At 52.5% G+C, this 27051-nt stretch overlaps 1 protein-coding gene and 1 long non-coding RNA gene across 4 annotated transcripts in view; one reads left to right on the top strand and one right to left on the bottom strand.

The window, feature by feature from the left end:
- Positions 1-27051, bottom strand: part of TMCO4 (transmembrane and coiled-coil domains 4) — an 85628-nt gene that overhangs the window by 42447 nt on the left and 16130 nt on the right. For all 3 annotated transcript variants that reach the window (XM_032361149.1, XM_032361147.1, XM_032361148.1), the window contains 6 exons: positions 25841-26015; positions 24943-24970; positions 10462-10594; positions 3696-3793; positions 3267-3410; positions 2494-2613 (listed from right to left, as the gene is read on the bottom strand). In XM_032361149.1, coding sequence (XP_032217040.1) covers positions 2494-2613; positions 3267-3410; positions 3696-3793; positions 10462-10594; positions 24943-24970; positions 25841-26015 — 698 coding nt within the window. The remainder of the gene's footprint in view (positions 1-2493; positions 2614-3266; positions 3411-3695; positions 3794-10461; positions 10595-24942; positions 24971-25840; positions 26016-27051) is intronic.
- Positions 6308-15044, top strand: LOC116600803. The gene is made up of 6 exons (XR_004289817.1): positions 6308-6665; positions 8350-8579; positions 9560-9769; positions 10491-10848; positions 12775-13001; positions 14745-15044. It is a non-coding gene; the product is annotated as an uncharacterized LOC116600803 (long non-coding RNA).

The following is a 27051-nucleotide window of genomic DNA, read 5'->3' as shown; positions in this document are numbered from 1 at the left end:
CATCAAACCAGACAGAGTGATGGTGAGTCCTGCCCCAGTCCCTGGCTAGCCAGGGAACCCTGAGCAGCCCTTATGAACCTCAGTTTCCTTATCTGTAAAATGGGGGCAACCAGGATGCCCACCTCCCCGGCCTGGAGTGAGGGACTCAGTGAGCAAGGCTCCTGAAATGCTTGGATTAGTGCCTGATTAACGCAAAGCTGTTGTCATTATTGTGCACAATCCTGTTTAACTGGGGGATGGGCTGCCGAGAATCCAACTGTTCCTATAGTGCAGAGCAAGCGTGTGATGTCACAGCGGCTTCTCTCCCAGCAGAGACAGGAAGAGGTGCCGTATCTCCCTCCTGAACTTAATCTAGTTTGCTCCGTTTTTTACCTCTCCTGCCCCTGCTTGCCTGGACGGCAGGCTGCAACAGCCTGCGGGAGGAGAACACTGAAGAGGAGAACACTGGGGCCGAGAGAGCAAATGGGGGTAAAACAAGGAGAAGGAATTTGCTTTCCCGAGTGGTCAGAATCGCAAATTCCTCAACTTAATGCTTGCTCTTGCTCCTTCCCTCCTGTGTGGGTCCTGCCTGCAGCGTGGTGGCGCGGAAAGGAGTGAAGAGCCACCCACGAACTTTGGGTCAGGAGACACGGGTTCGAATCCTCCATCTCCCTGACCTCCCGCGACCCCTCTGGGCTTCCTCTTTTGCTAGATCAGGACAGAAACAGCCCCCACCTGGGGGGTGGAGGCAGATGCGAGGATTGGGTGATACAACACATATTGAGTCTCCATTGTGTGGGTAAGATGCCTGACTCCGGGTAGCTATGCACTAAGTGCTCAGTCCACATTAGAGGCCTACTGTGTGAGGACGGGGACTGGTGATCCCACACCAATGAGGCTTGGGCACCTGGTCATGCCTCTGTACAAAGCCTGGACATTTTCTCATTTGCTTTCTTCTGTGTTGTTTAGAAGAGCTGTGCCTTCTACGCTCAGATCCCAGAGATCTGGAAATTCAGGAGGCTGTCAGCATGTGTCTGGCTGGGGTGTTCTGGATTCCCTGGCCCACCCTGCTTGCTCTCTCTCTCTCTCTCAGTGATGAACTGTCTGCTGAGCCTCACACCGGGCACTTGCAACAGGGAGCCAGGCAGTGGGTGGACCATGGTGTTAGTCCTTGATGCACCCCGGTTAGAACCCCCTCGAAACGCATGTTCAAATGAGAGCCACAAAGGGGACGTGTGTTTGTGGAATGTCCATGAGAAACCGGGTGCCTTCCATGTGTTAGCTTGTTTAATTTTAACTTTGCAAGCATCTCGAAAGGCAGCGATCATTTGTTCTATTTTACAAATGAAGCACCTGAGGCACAGAGAGGTTAAGTAATTTGCTTGAGGTCACATGGTCAAGATGTACTGATCTCTCACCTACTTCAAGTCCTTTCAACTTGAAGCCACATGCTGAAAGTCCTCTGGTCTCTCCCACTTTCTCTGAGGATAAATTCAAGCTCCCTATCACACCTTACATGCTCCAGCATGATCTGACCCTGTCAACACCCCTGCCTTCTACCCCCCCTCCCCCCATTCCAGCCATCCTGTGCTTCTTTTGCACCTCTGGACCTTGGTACATCCTACTTCTTTGCTTGGTTTATACTTCTTGCTCCTTCTTCACCCAGTTAACTCCCGGTCTTTAGCCTAAATGTTACTTTCTCCAGTAGAACCTCATTCCCTCATTCCCCAGAAACACTCTGTTGGTTCCTATACTGTGCCATCCATAAACCTTCCATGAAATTTTTGCTCAATCGTCTGTCTTCTGTCTTGGACCACATGTCCCAGGGGCACTGAGGCCATGATGGTGCTCTCACCACTGAATTCCTAGGCTCAATGTCTGGCATGTGCTGTGTATGATACTCTAGAAACACTGCTCAGTGGCTAAATTAAGAGGTAAATGAGTGGGTGAATGAATGGTGAATGGAGGGATGGGTAGATGGATGGTTGGGTGGAGACAGAGATGGAAGCATGCATCAGTGAGTGAATGGGTGGGTGGTTGAATGGACAGGTAGTTGGATGACAGGTAATGGATGAGTGGGTGCACAGATGAGTGAGTGGATAGATCAATGAATGGATAGGCGAGTGGGTGGATGGTGATGGATGGGTAGATGGAAGGGTGGTTGGATGGGTGGGTGGGTGGGTAGATGGATAGTTGGATGGATGACAGGTGTGGGAATGGACTGGTGGACAGGTGGAGGGCAGGTGGATGGATGGATGATGGATGGATGGATGGATGGATGAGTGAATGCATGGACAGACTGATGGAGAGATGAAGGGTGGATGGGTATGGGATGAAGTCATCTCACCTTCTTGAGGCTCAGTTTCCTCCTCTGCAAAACTGGGCCCCTCCCCCACCCCTCCAGAGGTACACATAGGCAAGAGCCTAGGCCATGGTTTGGCCCACAACAGCAGTCCCAGCTCGGTCAATACTTCCCCCACCATCCCCCCATCTCTGCTCTGCCCCGGTCCTCACGGTATTTGCCGGATGCCAGCCATCCTGTGATGGCAATGGTGATGTGCAGCTGCCGGCCTTCCGTGAGAGGCAGAAACGTGAACTCTTCGATGGCCCCGACACGCTTCTTCATCTTATATCCTAAAGACCCAGACACAAAAATGAGGGGTGGAGATGACCAGGGACAATAGGAGTGTTAGTCAGAGTGACTCTCCGCACTCACACACTCGCAGTGAGTGCCAACTGTGTGCCTTCTCCCTCAACAAAATGTCTCGTTTTTAAAGTCATTTAAGTTAGGTGCCATTATTGTCCCCAGTTACAGCCAAGGCTAAGAGGCTTCTGAAGGCCGGCCAGCTCCCGGAGCAGAGCTCGGGTTGTAACTCACTGCTTCATCCCGACTCCATTGGTTCTAGATCTTTTCTTCCCACGAACATCACGGGAGTAACACATTCCTCTCAAAAAAGTGGGTCAAAGTGACCACAATTCTCCATGTGGGGAGGGATGGATCCCATTTGGGGAGTGGAACAGGGATCTGTGTGTGGGACTGGGGTGCTGTTGGTCTATGATATAACCCCCCCCCCATTTACCAGTATCACCCCCCTCCCCAATAATACTAGTAAATGCAGGAAGCCTGCAGCCAGTTCCTGAAGGGCTGGGACCCAGCATGAAATAGAGCTGTGTTCTCCTCTGTCCCCTGGGGAGCCATGATGGGTGAGAATCTGGGCCTGTCTGTGAGAGCCGGGCCCCCCTAGCCGAACATCCCCTGCTGGCCCCACATTCCTCTGTCACCTCACCTGTCAGGCCAGCTCCAGCCGCCCCGAACAGCGAGGTCATGACGGCGATGCCCGCCACCGAGCCCAGAGCCGCTGCCCCAGCACTGCCAATGATGGTGGCAGCGCCAGCGGCCACGAGGGGGGCAGCCAGACCCCCGGTCACGCCTGCGAGGAGAGCAGCCCATGGTAGGTAAAGGGGAGGAAATGCGGCCTACCCGGTTCTTCCCCCATTGGCCGCCCACCGCCTTCCATGGATGCTTCTAAGAACGTGCATGAACGTACTTCTGCACCTGGTGTGCGCCGCGGCCACCTCCCAGCTGACCCCCCTAGCCTCTCCTCTCTAGCTTTGAGCCTGCTAGGATTCTATTCTGCTGTGATTCTATACTGCTATTCTGCGCTGCCTCAGCGCATGCGCGCCCCCCTACCCTGGCCAACCTGGGCGGGCCTTACCGATCACAGTCCCGCCCCCGACAGTTGCCAGGCCAATCAGGAGATAGCGTTTCCATTTCCTCCGGTTTTCTTTCTTCTTCCGGGATGCCTCAGCAGTTCTGTGGGGGAAACAGTTCGGTCTTTAGGGCTGGCGGTGCCTGGCACCCCCTGAGACCACCCCGCCTCATCGAGGCCCCAAACTAGGATCAAGGCCGGGGACGCTGCCATGCAGAGCGGGGTACCAAAGTCACCCTGGGCCCATCGATGGTTTAAAAGGCTGGAAAGTTTCTAAAACCCAGCTGGGAAAATCCAGTGTGTGGGATGTGCTACTTACCTAATGGGTCCATCCTAACAGGGTTGCAATTTGAATAATAAAAAGACAAAAATAACAGTAATAATAGCAAAAGCAGCACAAAAAATATCTTGGAACAGATGGACCCAGACCAAGTACAAATACGATCACAGACTCCATCGCCCCTGTCCACCCTTCCTTCCCCTGCTCCCTACCCTCTGAGCCCGTCTCCCGCTGGAAATGTCCGCCTTTGGAGACCTTGGCCTCGGGGCACTAGCTGGAATCGGCCAGACCTGACCTTTAAAAGCTATAACATCGAGCAGAAGGGAAGCATTTGGGGTGAACGGGGTCAGGTGAAGCGGGGATGGCCGTGTGAGCACGTAGAGAGTCACCAAGCCCAGCTCCCGTGTCAGGTGGGCAGCCCCCGTGCTCTGGGGCAATCAGGAGCAGGACGGGGGAGCCAGGGCAGGTCCGTCGGTGCAGTCCTCATGAGGGCGAACTCTGAGCTGAAGTTGGAGTTTGGACAACAACTCAGTGTGTAGCATGACAGCGAGACGATCAAGAGGGAAAATGGTTAATATTTACTGAGGAATTCCTTCTCGCCAGCCACGGTGCTTTGCACTTCACGTGGCTTCTCTTACCCAGGAAGCAGTTTTATTATTGTGCTCAAATGACACAATGTCCAGTTGAGGGACAGCAGCAGCCCCCTCCTGAGGGCTGCAGGCGTGGAGGAAGAGAATGTCCGTCAAGCGTTTAGCACCACAGCACCCTGCAAGGGGTGACCAAAATGGTGGCTGTTATATCACGCGACTAGGCGGATTTCCCTGAGCCTCTACTTCTTCTTCTGTAAAATGGGACTAACAACAGGCAGCAAGTCAGGTGGCAGGTTGTGAAGATGAAACGCGTTCTTTCTTCATCCATCCAGCCCACAGCCTGTCACGGAAGGTAGGCTTCGTGCTGGTCATTCTGTATGTCGCGTATCTGGGAGCAGAACCACGTGGCCCTCGACCAAGACTTGTTTCTTGCCCATCTCGTTCCTCCTGAACCGCACGTTGTATCGAGAAGTAGCTCATCCATCGAAGAGGAGTGGGATTTGAGCGGAGCATTCAGGAGCTGCGATGCCGTTTGGTTCTCTGCCGGCTTACTTCTATGAATTCTTTTTCTACACACCCCCCTCCCGGGTGTGGAGTATGGCCCTTCGCAGCTCCTTCACTGAAGGGAAGGGGAAACCCAACATCAACATCCCCACGCACGCCACAATTCATGCTAACGGACATGGGATGAGGCTGAACTGTGTGCATTGAGCCTAGAAGGCAGGATGGTGACAGGGCATGGGTTCTGACATCAGGACTGTGAACTTGACCTTGACCGCTGCTGTGTGGTACTGGAACACCATCCACCCGGTTTGGCTACCCCTCCCTGTACTAGTCCTCCCTGCACAAGCCTTACACACCCCTGCCCTTGGAAATGAGGGGACCTATGACCCACTGTCACCAAAGAAAGGTCAGTGGAAGGGGTGTGTGTCATTTCTGGAACAATCTTTAAGCGTCACTGCAGGGGTCTGATGAGTCTCCTGCTCTGCCACGAACCAGCAACATTCCAGATAGGGGTCACTCTGTCCCCCTGGGAACCGGGACCAAGACAGTGCAGTGAGGACTAAGGCCACCGCCAGTCTGCAACGGACACATCCTGTGAACAAGAAATGCACCTTCGTCGAGTAAACCACTGAGACTTGGAAGTCACCTGTCACTGCTGCAAAAGCCAGTCTATCCCGTTGCTTGAGCTCCTTGCTGTGACCAAGCAGTGAGGATCTGACCCATCTGACCTGCCTCACCCTCCAAGTTGGGATAATAATAGCATTTCCTCCCCGGGGGCGCCGTGAGGGCACATGAGATAATCCACACACCGCGAGCGGCATACTGTGATCAGTCAGTATGTTTGCGGCTGTACGGGTCCTGTTGTTACTACGGTAACCCCCCTCCACTAGGGCTGCAGATAAGCTTTGGCCCTTGATCTCTAGCACCATTCTGGGTAAACAGGGAGGTTGGAAATGAGTTTCTCTGGGCAGAGTTCAAGGTCTGAGGAAAAGACTCGCGCCGCTGAGGACGTGTAATAGGAATGTGCACTGCACCAAGCAGCAGACTCTGAGTCAGCGGCGTCCCATTTCACAGACTCAGGCTGGGAGACAGTGTGGGAATTGGGGGCAGAGGCATCCGAGCCCGGCTCCGCGGTGATCTCCTGCGTCACCCCGTGCTCCTGAAGTATCATTTTCTCACGTAGGGACTGGAAATGGGGGGATGAGGTCAGCTCCCACCACAGGGATAGATAGGATAACCCTGATCGTTGGCTTTCCTCCCTCCCAGCCTCCGTGTCTCCTCCCTCGGCCCTCAGTGACGATAGTGCCCCCTCTTCAGCATGACACTGAGGCCCCCCAGTGGCCTGGCCCCTGCCTCCTTTCCAGCCATTATTTCCTCCCTCAGTCTGCCCTTCAGAAACACTGCACTGCCCCCAGGCACGCTGCCTGGGCCTTGGTCTCTGTGCTCCCACTGGACCTCAGCTGTCAAGGACCTTCTCACCTTCCTCTGGGCTGGCTACACATTCGTCATCATTTAAGAGTCACCTCCTCCAGGAAGCCTGTGTGAGCCCCAGGGATGCCTAAATGCGGGACTCTGGGGCCCTTCACCTTCTGTCCTCAGCATGTAATTCTGGACCACTGGTTTTCAAAGGGGGGGACTTTGTATTAACTGCATCACAAGCTCCCAGGGTAGCTGTTAAAATCACAGCTTCCTGGGCCAGAAGCTCTGGGCAAGGAATTGTGCTCATGGCAAGCCCTCCAGGGCCCCGCTGTTTCTTAAGCTGAACAACTGCCCAGACAAGACCTTTCCTGCTTTCTACCCTCAGCAGCTTGTCCTGGGCTTGGGACCTGGACGGTGCTCAGAAAACATTCTTTGAGCAGAACCTAATCATTCCAACAAGGACTGGCCGTGGACATGTTTCTACAGTATCTACTTCCCCTCGCACTGCCCAGATCTGTAAAGCCAGTGGGGCATTTTGGCTAAATAAAATATTTAGCCACAGAATGGGCCAATCACCACCAAGAGTAAAACTTCTGAGATACTAGGATCTGTCTGGGATGTTGTAAAATTTTATAAATTTCTGCTTCTAGATTCTTCCTGCAGCGACATCTGTGCAACCATGATAGGAGATAATCTTCCCTTTTAGCGGAGTTTATGCAGAGTAGGGGGGAGCTCATACCCTTAAGGGAATAAAATACGTAACCAGTAAATATGGTTCTTGAAGCTGTTTTACTTCAATGTATGAATCCTAGTGTATCGAATCCATGTAACAAAGATTAGATGGGTGATATACTCTAATTGCTAGTGTTATTATTTAAATGTTTATAAAAATTTGCTGAACCACAGAGAATACAATATTCCCCTCCCTGCCAAGTTATTTAGCTAAGGACCTCTCTCTCAGTGTTAACCCAAACTGACTGCCTTACTTTTATTTAAGTACTCGAACGTTCTTAATAACTGTTTTGTACATGAAACGAAGGGCTTTGCCAATCATCATTAACTAACACAGCATTTTACTCCTGCGATTAATTCCATTGTCTGGCTGAATTTCAACATCTGAAGCACCGCAGGAGAGGCTGGCTGGGAGACAGGGCTATAATGCTTCCCATACTTGGAAGTGGGAATTCAGAGCACGATGCTAAAACCAAATGGAGCCCTGTTCCCATCACTGACCGCGCACCAGTCAGATACCACAGCAATCTCTGCCATCATCCAGTCCTGGCCACACTCATGCTCTGGGATGCCAGAAATGACCTTGAGTTGGCGTTCCCTGTCAGCCTTCCAAGAACAGAGGCCGAAGCCACGGATACATAGTGAAGAGAAAGACACCTACATTGCCCGTGTCACGGATCCACAAATAAACGTCACCCCTGCCACCACATCTCCCATGAGAGGGTGTTTCTTATCCTCATCATCAAGGGAGAGCATATTTCTGGGAGTTCACACTTCTTAAATAAAAGTGCAGAGAGCCCCATTAAGAATGATCTTTACTGGGGCACCAGGATGGCTCAGTCAGTGAAACTTCTGACTCTTGATTTCGGCTCAGGTCTTGATCTCAGGGTCGTGAGTTCAAGCCCCGTGCTGGGCTCAACACTGGGCGTGGCAGTTGCTTAAAAAAAAAGAAGTATCTTTACTGCTTTCTTCAGAATTAAGGAAGGAACCAGGGCGTGTCCACTGTGCCCTGAGGGAGGCACTGAGTGCCATGTTCAGATGGGTGCGTTGGTTGAAACTGGTGGTGCCACTGGCCAGCGGTGTGACCTTGGCCGAGGCACGTCACCCCTCTGACCTTCTGTTTCTTCCTCTGCAGAACCGTGAAGGGACTGTCTGAGAAGGCATCTTCCGAGCGCTCAGGGACAGCTATGGGTTGACCGTGTCATTCTGATATCATCAGTGTCAAGTGCCAGTAGGACATTCACTAACATTTATAGGCACCTACTAGGTGCTAGGTGCTGGGCCAAGCTTCTGACCAGCATCCATTCATTTAATCCTCCCAATAGCCCTGGTTTGGAGATAACTATCATCATCCCGCTGTTGGAGGTAAAGGAGCGAAGGCACAGGGAAGTGAAGTCACTGAACACACGGGAGAAGCTTGCACGTCCTCCAGGCTCGGGGGTGGGAGTCGGGGGGGCAGATCCAAGAACAGATATATCCTACGTGTCATCCTCTGAACCCCAGCTGCAAAGGATCACCTCAGGGTGTTGAGTGATCAGCTCACCTTGCAGAAACACAAACCGTGGAACTAAAAGAAATTCAATCCTCTACCTGTGTAGGTGAAAAAAACTGCTGTGGTTGCCCAGGAGGGAAAGTAACGTGTCCAGGGCCACACAGACATTCAGTAGCAGAATTACACTGAGAACTAGGTCTCCTGGCCCAATGGTCTCTAGGCCTCCCCTGGGTCTCAGATCCTTCCAGAGGCCACAGGAAGAACCCGAGAGGTCTCCAGAGTCCCTAAAGCGGAATCTAAAAATTACACACGTGGATTATTTTTCTGCGGAAAGGGCCCGTATGTAGGAAGGTCAACAATGATGATTGTACTACAGCAAATAATGTTTTATTCAGCTAGAGACTCTGCAAGGTTTGCTCAAAGCACTTCGCATGTACGAACTCATCTGAGCCCTCCCAGGGACCCTAGGAGGAGGGTGCTGTTTTTGTCCCATTTTGCAGATGAGGAAAATGGAAGCTTGGGGGGGGTTAAATAACTTCTCCAAGGTCACACGCTGAGCTGGGCTGTCCTAGAACTTTTTTTTGCATCCTCCCTGACCTGGCATTATAAGTATCAGCAGAACATGTTTTTTTCTTCTGATACTAAGATTTCCAAACAAACAGCTAGGATTGTCCTTCATTTCCAAGCATACACATATGCGTGTGTGTGTCTGTGTGCGACAAGGCTCAGGGCCGAGCTCCTGATTATGGTCATGGGCCTGGATCCAGGGGTGTCTTCACTGACACAGCTCTGGGAATCAACACAAGCCTGTTTTCGTGCTATTTCAACTGATCAAGGTGCTTCTTTTCTCCAGGAAACAGCCCCTTCCTTTGCCATGCTAACAGGGACAGGAGGGCAGCTCCCGTTTGAAGCCGGCTTCAAAGCTACATTCCCAGCTGGGTGGAACTGGCACAAACTGGCTACTCCGAGAGAGCCATTGGGCAGGACAAAGAGGACGCCGGGAGACGTGCCTGGTGCGGAGAGCCTGCGATTAGGCTGTGAGTGGGACTGACTGATTGCTCTGGTATCAGAACCCGTGTAAGGTGTTCTGGGGCTCTAGCCACGTGACCAGGATAATTTCCCTCTGTACACAGTTGACCCTGCAGAGAGAGCAAAGCCGCTCTGCAGCTGGGAGGGACGGGGGCCTGCGGGAGAAAGGGGGGACTCCTGTCTTCTGCGTACCTGCTGCGGCCCAGCCTCGGGCCCGGCCTCGGGCCCAGCCCTCTACCCCACTGCATTCGTTTTTCACAGTGCCCCCGGGAAGACCATCCTTATTCCCATGTAACAGATAAGAATATTGTGGTTTAGGGAAGGGGGGGCCCTGTCCAAGGTCAACAAGTAGATGGTTGTCACAGATAGGATTTTGATCCAAGCCACTCTGGCCCACAGACAAAGGGTCACAAGAACAGAGCTGGGTGTCAGGGTCATGGACTGCTCAAGTCACAGACTCATGGACCCCCCCGGCCATAATCCATTCCATCCCCACTTTGTACAACCGAGGATTGGCACCTAGAGAGGGGAAGTGACTTGCTAGGACCAGGCCACCCAGAGAGGCAGGGCTGCACTGGGACTCTCGGGCCGGTGCTCCTTCCGTCTCCCTGCATCAGCTGTTACCGGCGGGGAGGGAAGAGGGGAGCACGTGTTAGCGGGACAGGGCACTCAAGTGGAAATCCTCCATTCCTGGCAGGCAGGGCTGGGGTCACAGGGCTCCCTTACTCAGACTCCTCCTCTTTGGTTTCCTTCAGGCTCTCAAGGAATGTCTCTTCAAGGAGATCCAGCTCCCCCAAGGGCACTCGGAAGACGGAGGTCATGTGGCAAATGAGGACTCGGGCCCGCGCATCATAGCGCCCTGGGAAGAGAGAAACAAGGGCAGAGAATCAGTTTAGCTTTTAAAGAGCCGTGCAAGCCATACAGCCCCAGGCCTGGAAACGGCCTCCATGCACCACCCCATGGAGGTGGTCAGCCAACCCGTGGGCCAGCCTCCTGGATGGGATACCGTGTAGCACTGAAAACCGCTGATCAGAGACAAGGTGGTATTTTCATGAGAATAGCAAAGATCAATTTTTTTTAACCCCAACGGTTTTAAGGAGGTGTTGAAAACAGGTGTGCGCTTGAGGACCTCACTGGTGGGAAGTGCATATTGATTTAATCACCCGGAGGGCCATTTGATAGTATGGACCAAAACCTGAGAACACCGTGTATCCCCCAAATCATAGAGTCACAAAGCAGAACAGTGACTGAGGGCTGGGGAAGGGGTAAGGAGGGAGTCAGTGTTTAGGGGGACAGAGTTTCAGTTTTGCAGGATGAAAAGAGCTCTGTAGGGGTGCCTGGGCGGGGGCTCAGTCGGTGGAGCGGCTGACTCTGGGTTTCCGCTCAGGTCACCGTCTTGGGGTTGTGGGGCCGAGCCCTGTGTGTGTGTGGGGGTCCGAACTCAGCAGGAAGTCAGCTTGAGATCCTCTTTCTCCCCTCCGCCCCTCCCCCTGCTCATGCTCGCTCTTTCTCTAAAATACATAAATAAATCTTAGAAAAAAAAAAAGAAAACAAAAGAACTCTGGAGATGGACAGTGGTGGTGGCAGACACAGTGAATGTGCTTAATGCTGCTGAACAGTCCACATAAAAATGTGTATTTTACCCCAATGAAAAAAGGAGGGGAGAAAGATGTGCATCCCCGCTGGCCCCGGAATTCCATTTCTGAAATGCTAATCTTGAGAAAACAATCCTGGATGTGGGAACTAGGAAGTAAAGGCCTTGTGGAAATGAGAGCATTCTGGAGATTTCTAACACCAGGGTTCCGTTACATAAACGACAGCACATCCGCCCCACAGAGAAGAAGCCATTAAAAAAAAAAAAGAGAGAGATTCTTAAGTAGTTTGTAAATCTGAAAAAGATGCTTAGGTAATGGAACAAAATTTTTAAAATGGATGGATTTACTTGGGAATAGGGTCCTGACTAAGGGGAAAAAAGCCCACTGCTGAGGAAAAAGGGAGAGGAAGACGTCAAATTGGATTTTCTCTTCTTCGCCCACCCTCCTCCTTTACCCCGCACACCCGAAGTCCCCGAGACCATAGTTCATCTAAAAACACCTCTACTGGGGGAGGGCAGGAATCTCCCTTGCATCCCTGTCCCTGCTCCCCAACCCTCTGCTGGGAGGGCAGCCTCTCTGACTGGGACCGGTCCCGGGGGGGGGGGGGGGGGTGCGGGGGGGAGGTCCCGGTTCTCTGTCGAGAAGCCATGCGCCCCGCCATCTGGTGGGCATGGCTGGGTGGCGAGGCCCCTCGGGGTGTAGCATGTCAGCACCTCAAGCCCCAAAACCTCCACCAGTCTCCAGTCACTCGCTGACACTGGGCCTCCCCTCTGCCTCACTCATGTGGCTCCAAACTCTGGTGGGACAGGACGGGTGTTATTTGGACCCTGTTATCTGGACGCCCCCAAACAGTCTGATCCCATAGTGTGGAAAGGGCCCTGGAAGTCTGTCTCTGCAGGTGACAGCCAGGTTTGAAGACCACTGGTCTGGGGGCTGAGTGTAGGAGGAACAGGGCTGCTGTCACTCCTGACCGGGCTCTCGGTTTCCCTCCTTGGTTTCCGCGCAGCCCAGAAACATCTCCAGGCCTGGGCTCCTGGCACTCTGCTTTCTTCTTTCTTTGGCAATAATGTAGAAACATCACTATTAGAACCACATCCAACCCCTACCATGACCTACGAGGCCCCTCGTCAAAGTCCCTGACCTCGACTTCTAGAACATTCCTGCTTCAAGGGCCTTTGCACTTGTCGGTCCACCACCTAAAAGGCTCATTCCTGAGATCTTCATGTGGGCCTTCTCCTCCTCATTCAGGTCTCTGTTCAAAGCCTCCTGTCCAGAGAGGCCTTCCTGACTGGCCGCCCATCGCTCTTTACCCTTTTCCCTGGCTTTTTCCTCCTCACAGAGCTCACTATCTCTGATATATTAATTTACTTTTGTTTGTCTCTCCTCCTGAAATATAAACTTCGTAAAACCAACCTTATAAGAGTAATCTTTGCTCTATCTTTAGTTCTCCGAACAGCGCTTGCCACAAAGAACAAATGTTCAATGAATAATTTGACGGACCTGGGAGGGATTTGTGTGTCTAACCCTCAGCAAACAGCTCATCCTTGCTTGGGTGGAAAATGGAAATGGTGAGTCACCTCACAAAGGTTTGAGGAGAGGACTCCCAGTCCACGAGAGGCCCCTAATGAACATTACGGAATTAGACTCCTCCGCTGGGTGCCCGCGATGTGGGTAAGTATATCATACTAAAGTATTACTAAATTATACTACAGTAGTAGTGGCTAGCTTCACCACGCGTGGGCCTCCGAAGTCCTGGAGTCTGAGGTTTCAGCTTCTGCAGTATAAACCAGTCCCTTCCTAGCACTAGGGCACTCCGCGAGCCACGAACTGGCAGCGTTTGCCTCACTGTCCTTGACCACAACTGCCTACGTGCTGCGGAATAGGCATGTGTCCTGGGGTTCCTGGGTCACTTACAGCTTCACAAAGGAGCTCCCCACTATCACAGACTCTTGCATCCAGGTGATAGTTAAGCTCTGGAAAGTAAGCCAGCCTCCGCCATGGTGATTCATTGGTGGCAATGATAATTAGCTGTGAATTCATACTACACTGTGTAAGGCTGCAGTGATTGAGTTAGCTTCTGGAATATGGGTTGCCAGCAGGACACATGATTAGCTCCCTGAGTATACTGGGGCATGGGGCTCGGGAATGTCAGCCCTGTGTAAAGGTCACTGGCAGCCAGGCTGGTGGACGTGGAGCTGAGGTCCCACATAAGGCAAACGGTAGCTGGTGGGGGAGGGGCATGAGTCCGAGGTGACCCCGACACTGGAGTTTTCTGATTCCGGCTCTACTGCCAACTTGCCAGTTGGCCGACTCGCTCCTCAAACACCCGACTCTCCTGTTGTGGAGCTCAGGTCAAAAGCATGGGCATTGCCCTGGTTTTTCTGGTCGCCCTACCCTGACATCCCATCCACCAGCTGATCTGTCAGCTCCACCTTCAAAATATATCCTGAGTCGGACCCTGGCACTCCGCTACCACTGTCCACCGTGGCCACTGGGACCACCTTTCCTCTTCAGCCACTGGCCATTACTCTGGTTCTCATCTTTCATGCTTGCCAGCGCTCTATCTGCCGCAGAGCAGCCAGAGGGGCAAAGTCATACAGCTGATTGTGCTCTTTCCCCAACTAAAAACTCTCCCAAGGCACTCTGAATAAAATCCACATTTCTTCCCAGGGTCCATAAGGCTGGACATTACCTGGCCTCTTCCCACCACCCTCTCCCACATCATTTTCCACTGATCCCTGTTTCATGCACCAGTATCTGGCCCACCAAGAAGCCAAGCTCTTTTTTCCTACCCCAGGGCCTTTGCACTTGCTATTTTAATGGGAAGGCTCCTCTCCCAGAGCTCTGCCTGGCTGGTCCCTTCTCATCAGTCAGGTCAAAAATATTCTCTCCTGGGGCACCCAGGTGGCTCAGTGGGTTAAAGCCTCTGCCTTCGGCTCAGGTCATGATCCCAGGGTCCTGGGATCAAGCCCCACATCAGGCTCACTGCTTGGCATGGAGCCTGCTTCCTCCTCTCTGCCTATTTGTGATCTCTGTAAAATAAATAAATGAAATATTAAAAAAAAAACCATACAAATTAAATAAAAAAAAAAATTCTCTCCTTACAGAAGCCAGCAGCCTCTAAAGTCAAGCAGCCCACCGCTGGCCAGACCTTCCCTGTCCCTCGTTCCTACCACTGTTGCATCTGTGGATAACTTGACTATCTGGTTCTTCCCACCAGACTGTCAGTCCCACAGGGGCAGAAACTTTTGCTTTGTTCCTTGTTGTCCCCCAGTGCCCAGAGCGATGCCCAGCAATTTGTAAGATGTGTTGGCTCTTTAACTAACTGAAGCTTTCCCTTGTCTGCAGGGTTCTCTGATGTGCCCACCTGTTTCTGCATCCCGCCTCCAGCTGAGACTTTTTCTCTCTTTCCAGTGCCCTCCGAGCCCTGCATCCCCAGGGGACAACAGAGACAGTGGGTTTGCTGGGTAAGGCCTCTCTCCTCCTCTGGGTAGGATCATCTCTTACAGTGACGAGTTACTCTTAATTGTCAAAGTCTTGACAATGCCTCAAATACTCTCTCGGAGTTGCTCATCACTCAGATCCTTTCTCAAATGTCACCTCCTCTGAGAAGTCCTCCCTGACTCCACTCCATTGCTTTCTATTCCTTTATCAAAAGGTATTTTCTTATCACCTTTTAAAACTTGATTTTTAGGGCACCTGGGTGGCTCAGTGGGTTAAAGCCTCTGCCTTCGGCTCAGCTCATGATCCCAGGGTCCTGGGATCGAGCCCCACATCGGGCTCTCTGCTCAGTGGGGAGTCTGCTTCCTCCTCTCTCTCTGCCTGCCTCTCTGCCTACTTGTGTTCTCTGTTTGTTAAATAAATAAAAAAAATCTTAAAAAAAAAAAACAAAACTTGATTTTTACATTGGCCGACTTGTTTATGATGTTTCCCTCTCCAGAACAGAAGCTCCAAAATCACCATACATTCCTAGCATCCAGGCCTGTGCCCTGGATGTTACGTACATGTTACGTACATGATGTTTCCCCCTCTGGAATAGAAGCTCCAAATTCACCATACATTCCTAGCATCCAGGCCTGTGCCCAAAGCAAAGCAGATGTGTAATTATCATTGTAAGAGCAAAGAATAGGCAATTTGTAGGAATGAATGAATGAACATATCTCTGTTGGGAGAGGTCCAAAATAGGGGAGAATAATTATGCTGGATAAGATTTGTATCTCCTTCCAGCAGAAACACCCTATGATTAATACTCATGAATACTGGAAGCTTCCTTTATGCACTGCTTCCTCGAAACCAGACTTGGGAGTACCCTCTGTGCGTACTGATTCCCTGAATTCTCACAGCCACCCAAGCAGGCGGCTGCGGTAGTATCTCCATCTAATCCAAAGAGGCACGGAGACTGAGACAACTGGGTCACTTGTCCTGGGTCACCCAGCTGGTGGGTGGGAAAGCGGAGGGTCTGACCGCAGACGCTGTGCCCTTGGCCCCACCCAGGACAGCAAATCACTGTCTTTACACCTTTCTCAGGCCCATATATTGCTTTTGGCTTCTGCTCCTCCCTCCTGGCCTCCCCTTGAGTCTGGATCAGGCCTTGATCTTGCCTGAAGTGGGCAGTGGGCAGGTAAGATAGCCCCCACTGCTCCTGAGGGCTGCTCAGGTCCCAGTCCAGCTGGAAACCCACCCAAAGGACCAAGGCCAGGGAAACTGGTCTCCCGAGGTCCCTTCCAACTCAGAGATCTAAGGGTCAGTCTCAGGGTGCCTGTTCCCCATCCCACCTCCCAGGAGGCAACTTCAAAAGTCCAAGGTTAGCTGGACTTGAAACAGCTCCACAGCAGCCTCTGCCCTATCTTTCATCAACCTCAGGAGACCAGAGTCTGCAAGTCACTGAGGACGTGAATCCAGATAATGCCATGTGGGGTTGAGACCCACGATGGAGGTCATAGGGCGGCTCGTGAAAATTCAGATTCCCCGGTCCTATACTCAGGTCTGGCACGGGGCTCGGGAATGTGTACTTTTCTCAAGCTCCCCACGTGATTCTGAAGCAGGGGGTCCCTACTCTGAGCAACACAGTGGTGGGTGAGCAGGTTAGCACTTCCTGGTCTGAGAGGGTCTGGGCACCCTCATGCCTGGAGGCAGGGGCGTGATCGAGATCCCCTGTGCTACCTGGTCCATGGTGTGGTCCAAGGCGCTCCTACTAAGTGCCGAGCACCCCCTGAGGAGCTGGCCTGTGTGATCGAATGCCCATCCTCCCCACGGTCTTGGGAGTTTAGTATGACAATGCTCAGCTTTGTGCAAGAGGAAAAACAGGTGCAGAGAGACCTTCTAAGTCACTGAGCTGAGAGAGAGGCAGAGCTCAGATAACAAGCAGGATTACTGGGTGCCAATGCCTCTGTCCAGTCCAGTGCGGCTGTCTCTCAAAGGCAAATAGTATCCTCTCAAGTGAGTTTGGGGGCTCCAGGATGATCCCATGTGGTCAGCGGTGCATCTTTTCTGTGTTCAGGGATATGTGGTGTGCACACACAATCCCAGGCCCAGCCCCAGCCCAAATAACAGGTCACCCTGTTCTTAGGAAACTCTTTGTGGTTGTTGGTGGTGGCGGTGATGGGGGAACCGAGGGAGCTCCTCTGCTCAGCCACCAGGGGGCAGGAGTGCACCAGCCCTGCACAACTAGTGAGTGGCCCTGGTGCCCACTCCAGACCTACAACCACACGCTGCAGAAGCCCTTGGTGTCCAACCCGTTCCTCTGACTTAGGAAGAACAAGAGCGTGTCCGAAATCACCCAGTATGTTCACGACAAAGCGGGGGCCAGAACCCACACTTCTGGGCCCTCCTCCCCACCAGTATCTCCCAACAGAGAAGCTATGGCTCCCAGTACTTCACTGTCCAGGGCTGTCCTATGCATCAGAGGACATGTGCCCTCCCCCCCCAGGTGTTGTGATAACAACTCCACTCTCCCCACATTTTCAAACACACCCCCATCCCCGGAAGGGAGTGGTATGACCTTCACTGCAAGGCGCTGAACAAGCCTCTGGGCTCAGTATGGCTCCATCTCTAAGTACGGCACCGGCAAGGCAGGCCCAGGGCTGACCTTGTACTTTCTGCAGAGCAGCAGGATCCCAGACCTTTGGGAAGAGCTCATGGTCACTGCCTTCCCTTTGGGGACTGCCCTCCAGGCCAAAGAAAGGGAGCCCAGAGGCAGAAGCCTCACCTTTGTTGTCACACAGATTGGGTCTGAATTCTCGGCTGCCTAGCTGAAAACTTCAGGCAAGTTTCTTGACCTCTCTGAGCCTCAGTTTCTTTGTCTGTACGACGGAGACAAGAATACCCTTTTAATCTGGCTTTTGTTGAGATGAAACAGGAGGATGCCCACGAAGAGCCTGGCCAACCCGCAGGATGCACTCCCCATTCAGTAAAGGGTGGCTCGTCCTGCTCCTTTCCTGGATTCTGACACCTCCTCCTCGATCCTTATGCTAAGACCCTGGCTAAGAAGCCGGCTGCTGGTACCGCCCTGCTGGTATCCCGCAGGCCAGGGATTTTACTTCTCCCCCTAGGGTGTGAGAACACCCTTCTCAGGTTGTAGTCATGCAACTGTCACCCAGCCTGCTCTACCAGCACCCCTCAGTTGACCCACTTCAAGAAAATTTTAAAAACCTCTCCCTGTTTTCACTCTCAGTGAACCTTTTTGCATACAAGGAATCTATGCCTTACTCTGATCCTATGCTGCTCTGCCCAGCACTTGGCACTGGCTTTAAGCTTTTACTTCTGCCTAGCGTCCTCACTTTGCGTGGCGGAACATAACTCGGGGAACAGGGCTCTGAGGATGGACCCCCTCATGGGAGGATCTGAACTCAGATTGTTTTTTCCCATGGCTTATTAGAGGGGGACGGTTAAGGGCAGGAGGCTGGTGACAAGGCTCCTTGAGGACTAGTGGTCACAGGTGTAGAGGGTCACTGCCGAGACCCTCCTTCAGCTCCGCCTTTTCGCTCCTCCGCTCCTGCCACCTGGGACCCCCCACTCTTTGTTCTGACCTTGTCAAATCTCCTTGAAAAGTCAGCTGTAAGGTGGAGGTCTTTTATTACTTTCTATCCGCTTGAGAAGCATAGGGGTAGTTAAGAGAAGATTCTGGAACCACGCCTGTGTTTGCATCCTGGGCCCATCACTTTGTAGCTGTGTGACCTTGGGCACGTCATTTCCCTCTCTGTGCTACAGTTTCTTCTTTTGTAAAATGGAAACAGTAATGGCATCTGCATACTAGGGTCACAGCGGGGGTTAAATGAATGAGCATAAAGCGCTTGGCTTGGGGCCTGCCCATAGTGGGCCTTCCATAGTATCAGCTGTGATGAGAATTACTCCCGGGGCCAGACAAGATCTGGTGCCCAGAGTGGGTGCTTGGTTCTTGCTGATGGATGAACCAGTCAGTTCTGATACTGGTAACAGACTGTATGAGTTTCAGCGATGCTGACAGAAAACCCAGTGCACACAATTTCACCATATCGAAACACCAATATCTAAAACTTTTCTGATTCACCAGGGAGGTAGGGTTTGCAATTCAGTAATAAAGACCAGGTCACAAAGCAGAGTCAAGTTTGCGGTAAGACAGTTGTCCCAGGTGGCAGGTACTTCCTTCGGGTCCATGGCCTGGAGTCAACGTTATCTTTGGATTCAGAGTCCAGAGGGCGAACCCCGTGATTCGGGGCACCTGGGCACCTGGGCAGAGCTCACAGTGACATTCACTTTGCCTTAAATGGAATTTTGAAACTTACTTTGAAAGGAAATCCTGGGCTACTTATTTAACCTCCTGAGCCTGACTTCCTCCCCCGTCCATGGGGGTAAAACTACCTCCGTTGGCAGTTGGTCTGAGGATTATACACCAAACAGCAATTCACAATCTACATGTAAGACATAGGAAGGCAAGTAGAATACCTTACAAAATTTACCAACTACAAATAAACTGGCCCCACATGACATGGACAGATGTTGGGTCCTAGAGCAGTGGTTCTTGGCCAGGGACATTTTTGCTCCCCAGATGACATTTATGGAGACATTGTTGGCTGTCACAGCTCAGGAAGTGGTACTGATGAGTACCAGGTCAGGATACCACTAGACATCTTACAACACACAGATGTCCCCACCACACCGAAAGATCCAAGCCCAAATGCCAAGAGTGATGAGCTCGAGGAACCTGGTTTAGAATTACTGGCTTAGATTCTGTTTAACCTTCAGCGAGTAAGAGAATTACTTTCTCGGTTGTGTGGGAAAAGAGTTTGGTGGTTGTTACTGGATGAGACCATGGTTATCACCCACAAAAGTCCACCCAGCTGCCGAGATGGCACCGTCTGGTGACTGAGATCCCAACAGTGTTGGTTAAGTTCAACCTTCCAGGAAGTTCTGAGAAATCCAGCCTTTCGTATTGATTTCCTGGGCTGATTCCGTGACTAATCACCCTATCTCACACTCACAGAGAAACCTAGCTGCCTGGAAGGCCTCCTCCTACCCTATCAGTCTCTGTAGAAGATGGTTTAACCCTCAAGTACCTAACCCTTCTAGTACCTAAATGCATTCTCTAAAAAACAGCCATCCATCTATCTTTCCATTCATTGATCCATCCATCCATCCATCCATCCATCCATCCATCCATCCATTCTACCTGTCTATTCTTCTATTTATCCATCCATCCAACTATCCATCCATTCATGCATCCATCTTTCCATCCATCCATCCAACTATCCATCCATTCATGCATCCATCTTTCCATCCATCCATCCATCCATCCATCCATCCATCCATCCATGTATCCGTCCATCCAGCCATCCATCCATCCGTCCATCCATCCATCCATCCATCCATCCATCCAAGTATCCATCCATCCATCCATCCATCTATCCATCCATCCATCCATCCATCCATCCATCCGTCCATCCAAGTATCCGTCCATCCATCCATCCATCCATCCATCCAAGTATCCATCCATCCATCCATCCATCTATCCATCCATCCATCCATCCATCCATTCTACCTGTCTATTCTTCTATTTATCCATCCATCCAACTATCCATCCATTCATGCATCCATCTTTCCATCCATCCATCGAACTATCCATCCATTCATGCATCCATCTTTCCATCCATCCATCTATCCATCCATCCTTCCATCCATCCATCCTTCCATCCATCCATCCATCCATCCATCCATCCATCCAAGTATCTGTCCATCCACCCATCCATCCATCCATCCTTCCACCCATCCTTCCTTCCTTCAACCCATCTATTCACCCACCTGTCCATCCATCCATCCCTCTATCTCTCTATCCATCCATTCTCCCATCTAGCCATCCAATAATTACTAAATGCCCACCATGTGCCTATCGTGTGGTAGATGTTGGGGTGCAATGGTGAACAGGCCAGACCAGGGCCCTGCACTCATGGAGTTTATGGGGGAAGCACCTGAACAAATGGGCCAACTATGACACTGACCTTCTCCTTATAAGATTCTTAACCATGCTCTTAGAACCAAAGTCAGGGGGGCACCTGGGTGGCTCAGTGGGTTAAAGCCTCTGCCTTCGGCTCAAATCATGGGATGGAGCCCTGCATCGGGCTCTCTGCTCAGCAGGGAGCCTGGTTCCCCCTCTCTCTCTGCCTGACTCTCTGTCTACTTGTGATCTCTCTGTCAAATAAATAAAGTCTTTAAAAAAAAAAAAGAACCAAAGCCAGTTTCTTTTTTGTTTTTTTAAGGAGTATCTGTCTGTGCCTTTATTTGCATATGATGCTGCAGTTCAGAGAGGTTAAGTGACTTGATCAAGGCCACACAACGAGAGAGTCTCAGAGATAGGACGAGTATCCAGGTTACCTGATTCCCAGGGCTTTGTCACTTTACCTCTAACCATCAACCCCTGTGAGCAGCACTCACGGCCGGCTCTGCCTGGGTCACTCTGCATGGTACACCTCATTTAATCCCCACCACTGCCCTCTAAGGTAAAGATTACTGTTATTACCTTTTGACATGTGAGGAACTGAGGCACAGAACCATTCATAACTTGCCAAAGTGGAGCTTGAATTTTAACACTCAAACAGGCTAACTCCCCAAATGCCGCCACTTGTTTATGCATGAATATGGATAAAGAGTTTCGGATAAAACAAGGACTGGCCAGCCAGGCCCACCTCTGGGCCTCATTTTCCCATCTACGCACTGAGAGGATGGGCCAGATGGTTTGCGGATCCGTCCACCCCTGACCTCTGTAGACCTTTGGAGCCCTAGTCCCTGCCCCTTTGGGGTCCCCATGTGCTGTGCACTGTCAGAGCTGCAGAGACCTGGGGAGGCTATCAGATAATAATGGTTTCAATGCTGCTCAGAGAATGCCCCTGGGAGGGCATGAAGTACCAGGTGGTGACATGAGACACACCATTTTAAACCCACTCCAGTTGTTCTGTGAGACCCAGGCCAAGGTCACCCACAGCAGAATGGGCTAGGTTGTGTCCTAGTTCCTCAAAGGGGGCTCAGGAGGATTTGTGGTTTGCGGGTTGGGGGCAGGAAGAAAGGTAAGATGAATATGAGTCTCTAGGTAAGGAAAGGGAGAAACTGAGGCAGAGGCAGGAGCACTGGGACACCTGCTCCTCCTACCCGGTGATAAGGCAATGGGGCAAAGTACTGGCCCCAGAGGCCAGAGACCCACTTCTAACTCCCAGTCTGCTTCTAGCACTGTGTGTCTCGGGGAAAGCCCCTTCCCCTCTCTGGGCCTTCATCTCTCCACCTGGAAAACTGACAGGCTCATCCAGGATGCCCTTGAGACCACGCGCTCAGGCCTATACCCTCAACTGCCCCTTGGGGGGCTCAGTGGGCTCCATGCCTACGCCACGAGCCAGGCCCACAGCGAGCGCTCAGCAGCGGATGGCATCGTTGTTACAGGCATTATAACAAGAGCGTGTCTGTGCTCTCTCCTGGCGTCTCCCTCTGTACGGACTCAACTCCTGACTCTATGAGGGTCCAGGAGCATCAGACATGATGATTCCTTCCTTAATTCTGGTTAAAAACAGAAAAAAGTAATATAATTGGGCCACGTTCTCAGACCGTCTCTGCCACGTCCTGGGGCAAGCCTCATCAGCCAACGGGAGTATTACTAAATGCCGTGCCCGCCTGAGCGCGGGGGCTCAGCGAATCATCCTTGTGGTCCCATGCAGCTGTGAGACGGGCAGTGAAGATTGTTTGTTTGGCTAGAGCACGGCCAGAAATACACAGAGGGCTTGGAGCCCGAAGCCGCACTTCTCCGACTAGCAAGGGGCCACCTGGGATCTGGTCAGGAAGCAGAGTCCGAGTTAGAGGTGTGGGTGAGGCCCGGGAGCCCGGATTTCTAACAAACTCCCGGACGCCGGTGCTGCCCGTCCACAGACTGTACTGTGAAGAGCAAGGACTTAAGGTTCTTTCTTTTTAAAAAATAAAAAAGAAAATGCATTAGCCTCCTAAGAAGGAGCCCCAAGGTTCAGTGTCTTCTGCGCCCTCCCGCCCTCGTGGACACTGACCGCGCTGAGCACAGCTGTACGAAGCAGGCATGCGTGAGGGGACAGGTCCCATGACCTCTTGTGTGGGGCTGGAGGAGGTCCCAGCACCCTTTTCTCAGGGTCCCTGAACCACCACTTTGCATGGGGCACTCAAGACCAACCAGGGTTCCCCAGCTGGGTCCCAACACCCTGGCACCCTGGAAGTCACTAGACTTCCAGAACTGAGACATCACTCCCGCTTCCTCTCCCGCGTTCCCTCCATCTGGTCTGTCAGGGATCCTGCCGTCTCTTCTGACAGAACGACTCCTAGGTCAGCCTTTCACCCCCAGGATCTCTGCTGCCCTCGTGGAGGCCATGTTTCCTCACACAGGACAGATGGGGACGCCTCCTAGAGTCTGCCCAGGTCAAGTACATCCTGCTCCCTCCCCAGGCTCAGCTGCCCAAGGCCACCCCGATGGCCCGAAGCCCTGCCCGCTTTCCTGCCCGTGTTTCTGCACCTGCTTTTCCTGTTCTCATAATCCCGTTCCTCCTCCCCCTCCCAGCCCTCCACTCCCCCACGAGCTGGGGTTCCAGCGGGGCGGGGGGGTGGGGTGGCTGGTGTGACTTTCCCTACGTAATCTTTCATAAAGGTGTAACGTACTTCCCACGCGATGGTTTGCAGGCTGCTGGGAGTTCACTTGCAGTTCGGTGCTTCTCCTCCCTGCTCGCCGTCAGAATAAACATCGGGGGGTCTTTGCTCCCAAATCTCTCATTAGCGCAGGGAACAGAAGAAGCCACACACACAGTGATGGGGCGCCCGGGCAGAGAGGAGGTGGGAGCAATGGACGCGGAGCGACGGGTCCGGGGAGCCTATAGCAGTCTGGTACGGGACACCCTGGGCGCTGCAGTGGGTTGCATGTTGACCCCCGAAACGATATAGCCAGGTCCTAGAACCTGGGAAGGTGATCTTATTTGGAAAAAGGGTCATTGCCGGTATAATTAAAGAGCTCTGGTTGAGGCCGCCCTGTCCAAGGTCCTTGCAGGAGGCACAGAGAGGGGAGGAGAGGGAGGAGCAGGCCCCGGGCTGATGAAGGCAGAGAAGGGACAGACACGACTGTAGGCTGGGGTAATGCCTGGAGGTGGCAGAAGCTACAAGAGGCAAAACACGTTCTCCCCTACAGTCTTCAGAGGGAGCGAGACCCTGTTGACACCTTGCTTTCTGGATCTGGGCCTCCTGAGCTGTGACGGAATACATTTCTGCAGCTTCAAGCTTCCCCAAGTTTGGTAATTCGTCCTGACAGCCCTAGGAGAGAATGTGGGTCGAATCCCACACTGCCACTTACTGCGCAGCCTCGGGCAAATCGCTTAACCTCTCTGAGCCAACTTTTTCATCCATAAAACAGGGCAGTAAGATCTGTCTCTTTAGTTCATTCACCAGGTATCCACTGAGTATGTGCTAGGTTCCAGGTGCTGGGTTAGGGACTAGAAACACGTGGTGAAGGAAGCCAGATGTGGCCCTGCCCTCCTGGAGCTCCGGTCTAGAGGAGAAGCCTTGGCCACATGGTGTTGGGAGGAACACTGCAGATGGGAGCCCAGGGGCCTCCCCAGGGAAGTGCTCCCTGAGCACAGGGAGGAGGGCAAGAGGAGCAGGACACTCTCTGGGCAGGGGAAGGGCACCCGCAAAGTCCATGGTGCCGGAAGCACAGGCCCTTGGGGAGGGAGGCTGGCGAGGAGAGCAGGAAGGGGTGTGCTGAGAGATGAGGCAGGGCTGCCCCCCCCAGGAAGACCAGTGAGGACACCCCTGCTGTCTGTCGTCCAGGAGGGGGTCATGATGGCTCAGACTGGAGTGCTGGGCGACTTAGCAGGTAAAACCGTGGGGCCTTGTGAGGAGAGATGTAGTAATGGCCCCCCGTTACTCCCCCTCATTGGTGCCAAGCCCCCACGGTGTGTGGCACCAATGAGGGGCTCACTGGCTCCCCAGCTACACGACGTTTCCTTTCCTCCCCTGCACCAAAAAGGCCACGGGGGACGGACCCACAGACGGCGACACCACCTGTGGCTTTGCTGGCCAAGCATGAAGAGGGTCACCCCAAACTTACTGAACTTTACGAAAACATATAGAACTGAGAAAATCAACTCACCATCCTTGAGTGAGAAGCTCAGAAGGTCCTGGGGAAAAAAAAAATAACAGGAATTAGCAATATGTTGGTGGGTCATTATCTCCTAGCTGAGCCATTTGTTGGTCACACGACCCCGAACATGTCACTTCACCTCTCTGTGGCTCCGTTTCCTTACTTATAACGAGGGGAGGACCGTACTACCTACTTTATAAAGTTGCTTGGAGAATTAAATGAGTTAGTATTTGTCAGGTACATAATAAACACGATGTAAGTATGAAATTAAATCACTGGCAAATATTTAATAATAATTTACTGTTAGCTGTGATCATCATTCTGTGATATTATGATGAAATATTTTATCTTTCTTATTTATTTATTTATTTATTTATTTATTTCAAAAGATTTTTTTAATTTATTTTGACAGACAGAGATCACAAGTAGGCAGAGAGGCAGGCAGAGAGAGAAGGAGAGGAAGCAGGCTCCCCGCGGAGCAGAGAGCCCGATGTGGGGCTGGATCCCAAGACCCTGGGATCATGACCTGAGCTGAAGGCAGAGGCTTTAACCCATTGCGCCACCCAGGCGCCCCCATCTTTCTTATTTAAAAAGTTTATCTATTTGAGAGAGAGAGAAAGACGGAGAGCATGAGTGGGAGAGGGGTTGGAGGAGCTAAGGGGGAGGGACAGGGACAAGCAGACATCGCACCGAGCGCAGAGCATGACGCGGGGCCCGAACTCAGGACCCTGAGATCATGACTAGAGCCAAAACCAAGAGTTGGATGCTCAACCGACTGAGCCACCCAGGTCCCCAAAATATTTTCTTTCAACTACATCACCCCAACAGAAGCGATTTTCAGACTGACTTTGGAAAGAAATACTTAGTTCTCCTTTCCCCAGCAGCTGCCCCCTGGCGGTGGGCATACCTGAACGATCACCAGTGGGTCATCCTTCAAGATGGGGTCCTTCAATAAAATCGGAGCAAACATGTCTGCGCCTTCGCCTCCCAGGCCTTTGGCGAAAGCAGTCATGGTTGGCAAGACGGCTTCGGGCAACTCCAGCCACTTCACGAGGCCCGCCACGAACTCTGCGCAGAAGGAGCTGAAAGGCAGACGTGGCTTGGATCCCCCAAGGCTTCCAGAACAGGCCTCACGAGCCCACTGGGAAGTTTAGGTCACACATGGTCACACAGGTGCAAATCCGCATACGAAATCCACAGTGACTGCGGTCCATGGAAGAAGACGGGGTCCCCAACACCTGAGAGACAGGGAGCTAGTGGTGCAAGACGCCACGTCTGGAAAGAGGCTCCCGGCAGGGTGGGGACAGGCACGGGACTCACACACCCTCGTGCCATGCGACACACCAGGATGGAGGCAGGGATGGAGGCCCAGGGAGTCCAGAGAGGCAGCGCCCTGACCCACCCAGGGAGGGGAGGGGCGGCTGCTGGAAAAGGCATCCTATGGAAGGTGATTTGCCCTGTCGGAAATCAGAGAGGACACTCTCTTTTCCAGGGAAACAAGTGGGCCGCTACTGAAGCAGCTTAGTGCACAGGAAGGGACTGTCCCCACCACAGTGTCCAAGGATGCTGTTTACTTCAGTGAACACAGGAGTCCCTGGACAGGGGATGGTCCGGTGCTGATGGGGAGACGGAACCCAGGAACCGAATCCGGGAACTGTGGGAAGCACGCAGGATTTGGGCAACGGGGGTGGAGACCACATCAGGCTGTGCTTCAAAGTCGCCATTCTTGGCAGTGACCGTGGTAAACCCACGAGGTGGGGTTGGGGGGTGGGGATGTAGAGCATGGAGGTCAGTTTGGAGGTGATGACACCCGTCCAGAAAAAAGGCTGAGGCCTAGAGGCCAAGTCTATATGCAAACCATCATCCCAGCCTGCCTTGACCGGGCTGTCCTGGCACTCCCTGCACTGGCTTCTGTACCCGGGTGGAATCAGGGCCTCCCAGAAACAATCAGAGCTCCCTGGCAGTGCGGGCAACCTCGGGAGGCCCCCGTGGACACCAGGCAGCCTGCCCACCTCCTCCCTAGAGCCTCCAGTGCCGAGGCCCAGTGAAGAGGTCACTGCGGGCCACCTACAATCCTGTCCCATCAGTGTCATGGGTTCGGGTTCCCAGGAAGCAGCT

The sequence above is a fragment of the Mustela erminea genome, chromosome 10 (genome assembly GCF_009829155.1).
Source record: "Mustela erminea isolate mMusErm1 chromosome 10, mMusErm1.Pri, whole genome shotgun sequence".
Lineage (NCBI taxonomy): Eukaryota > Metazoa > Chordata > Mammalia > Carnivora > Mustelidae > Mustela > Mustela erminea.
The sequence above is the reverse complement of the archived record's forward strand: the minus strand, read 5'-3'. Positions and strand labels throughout refer to the sequence as shown.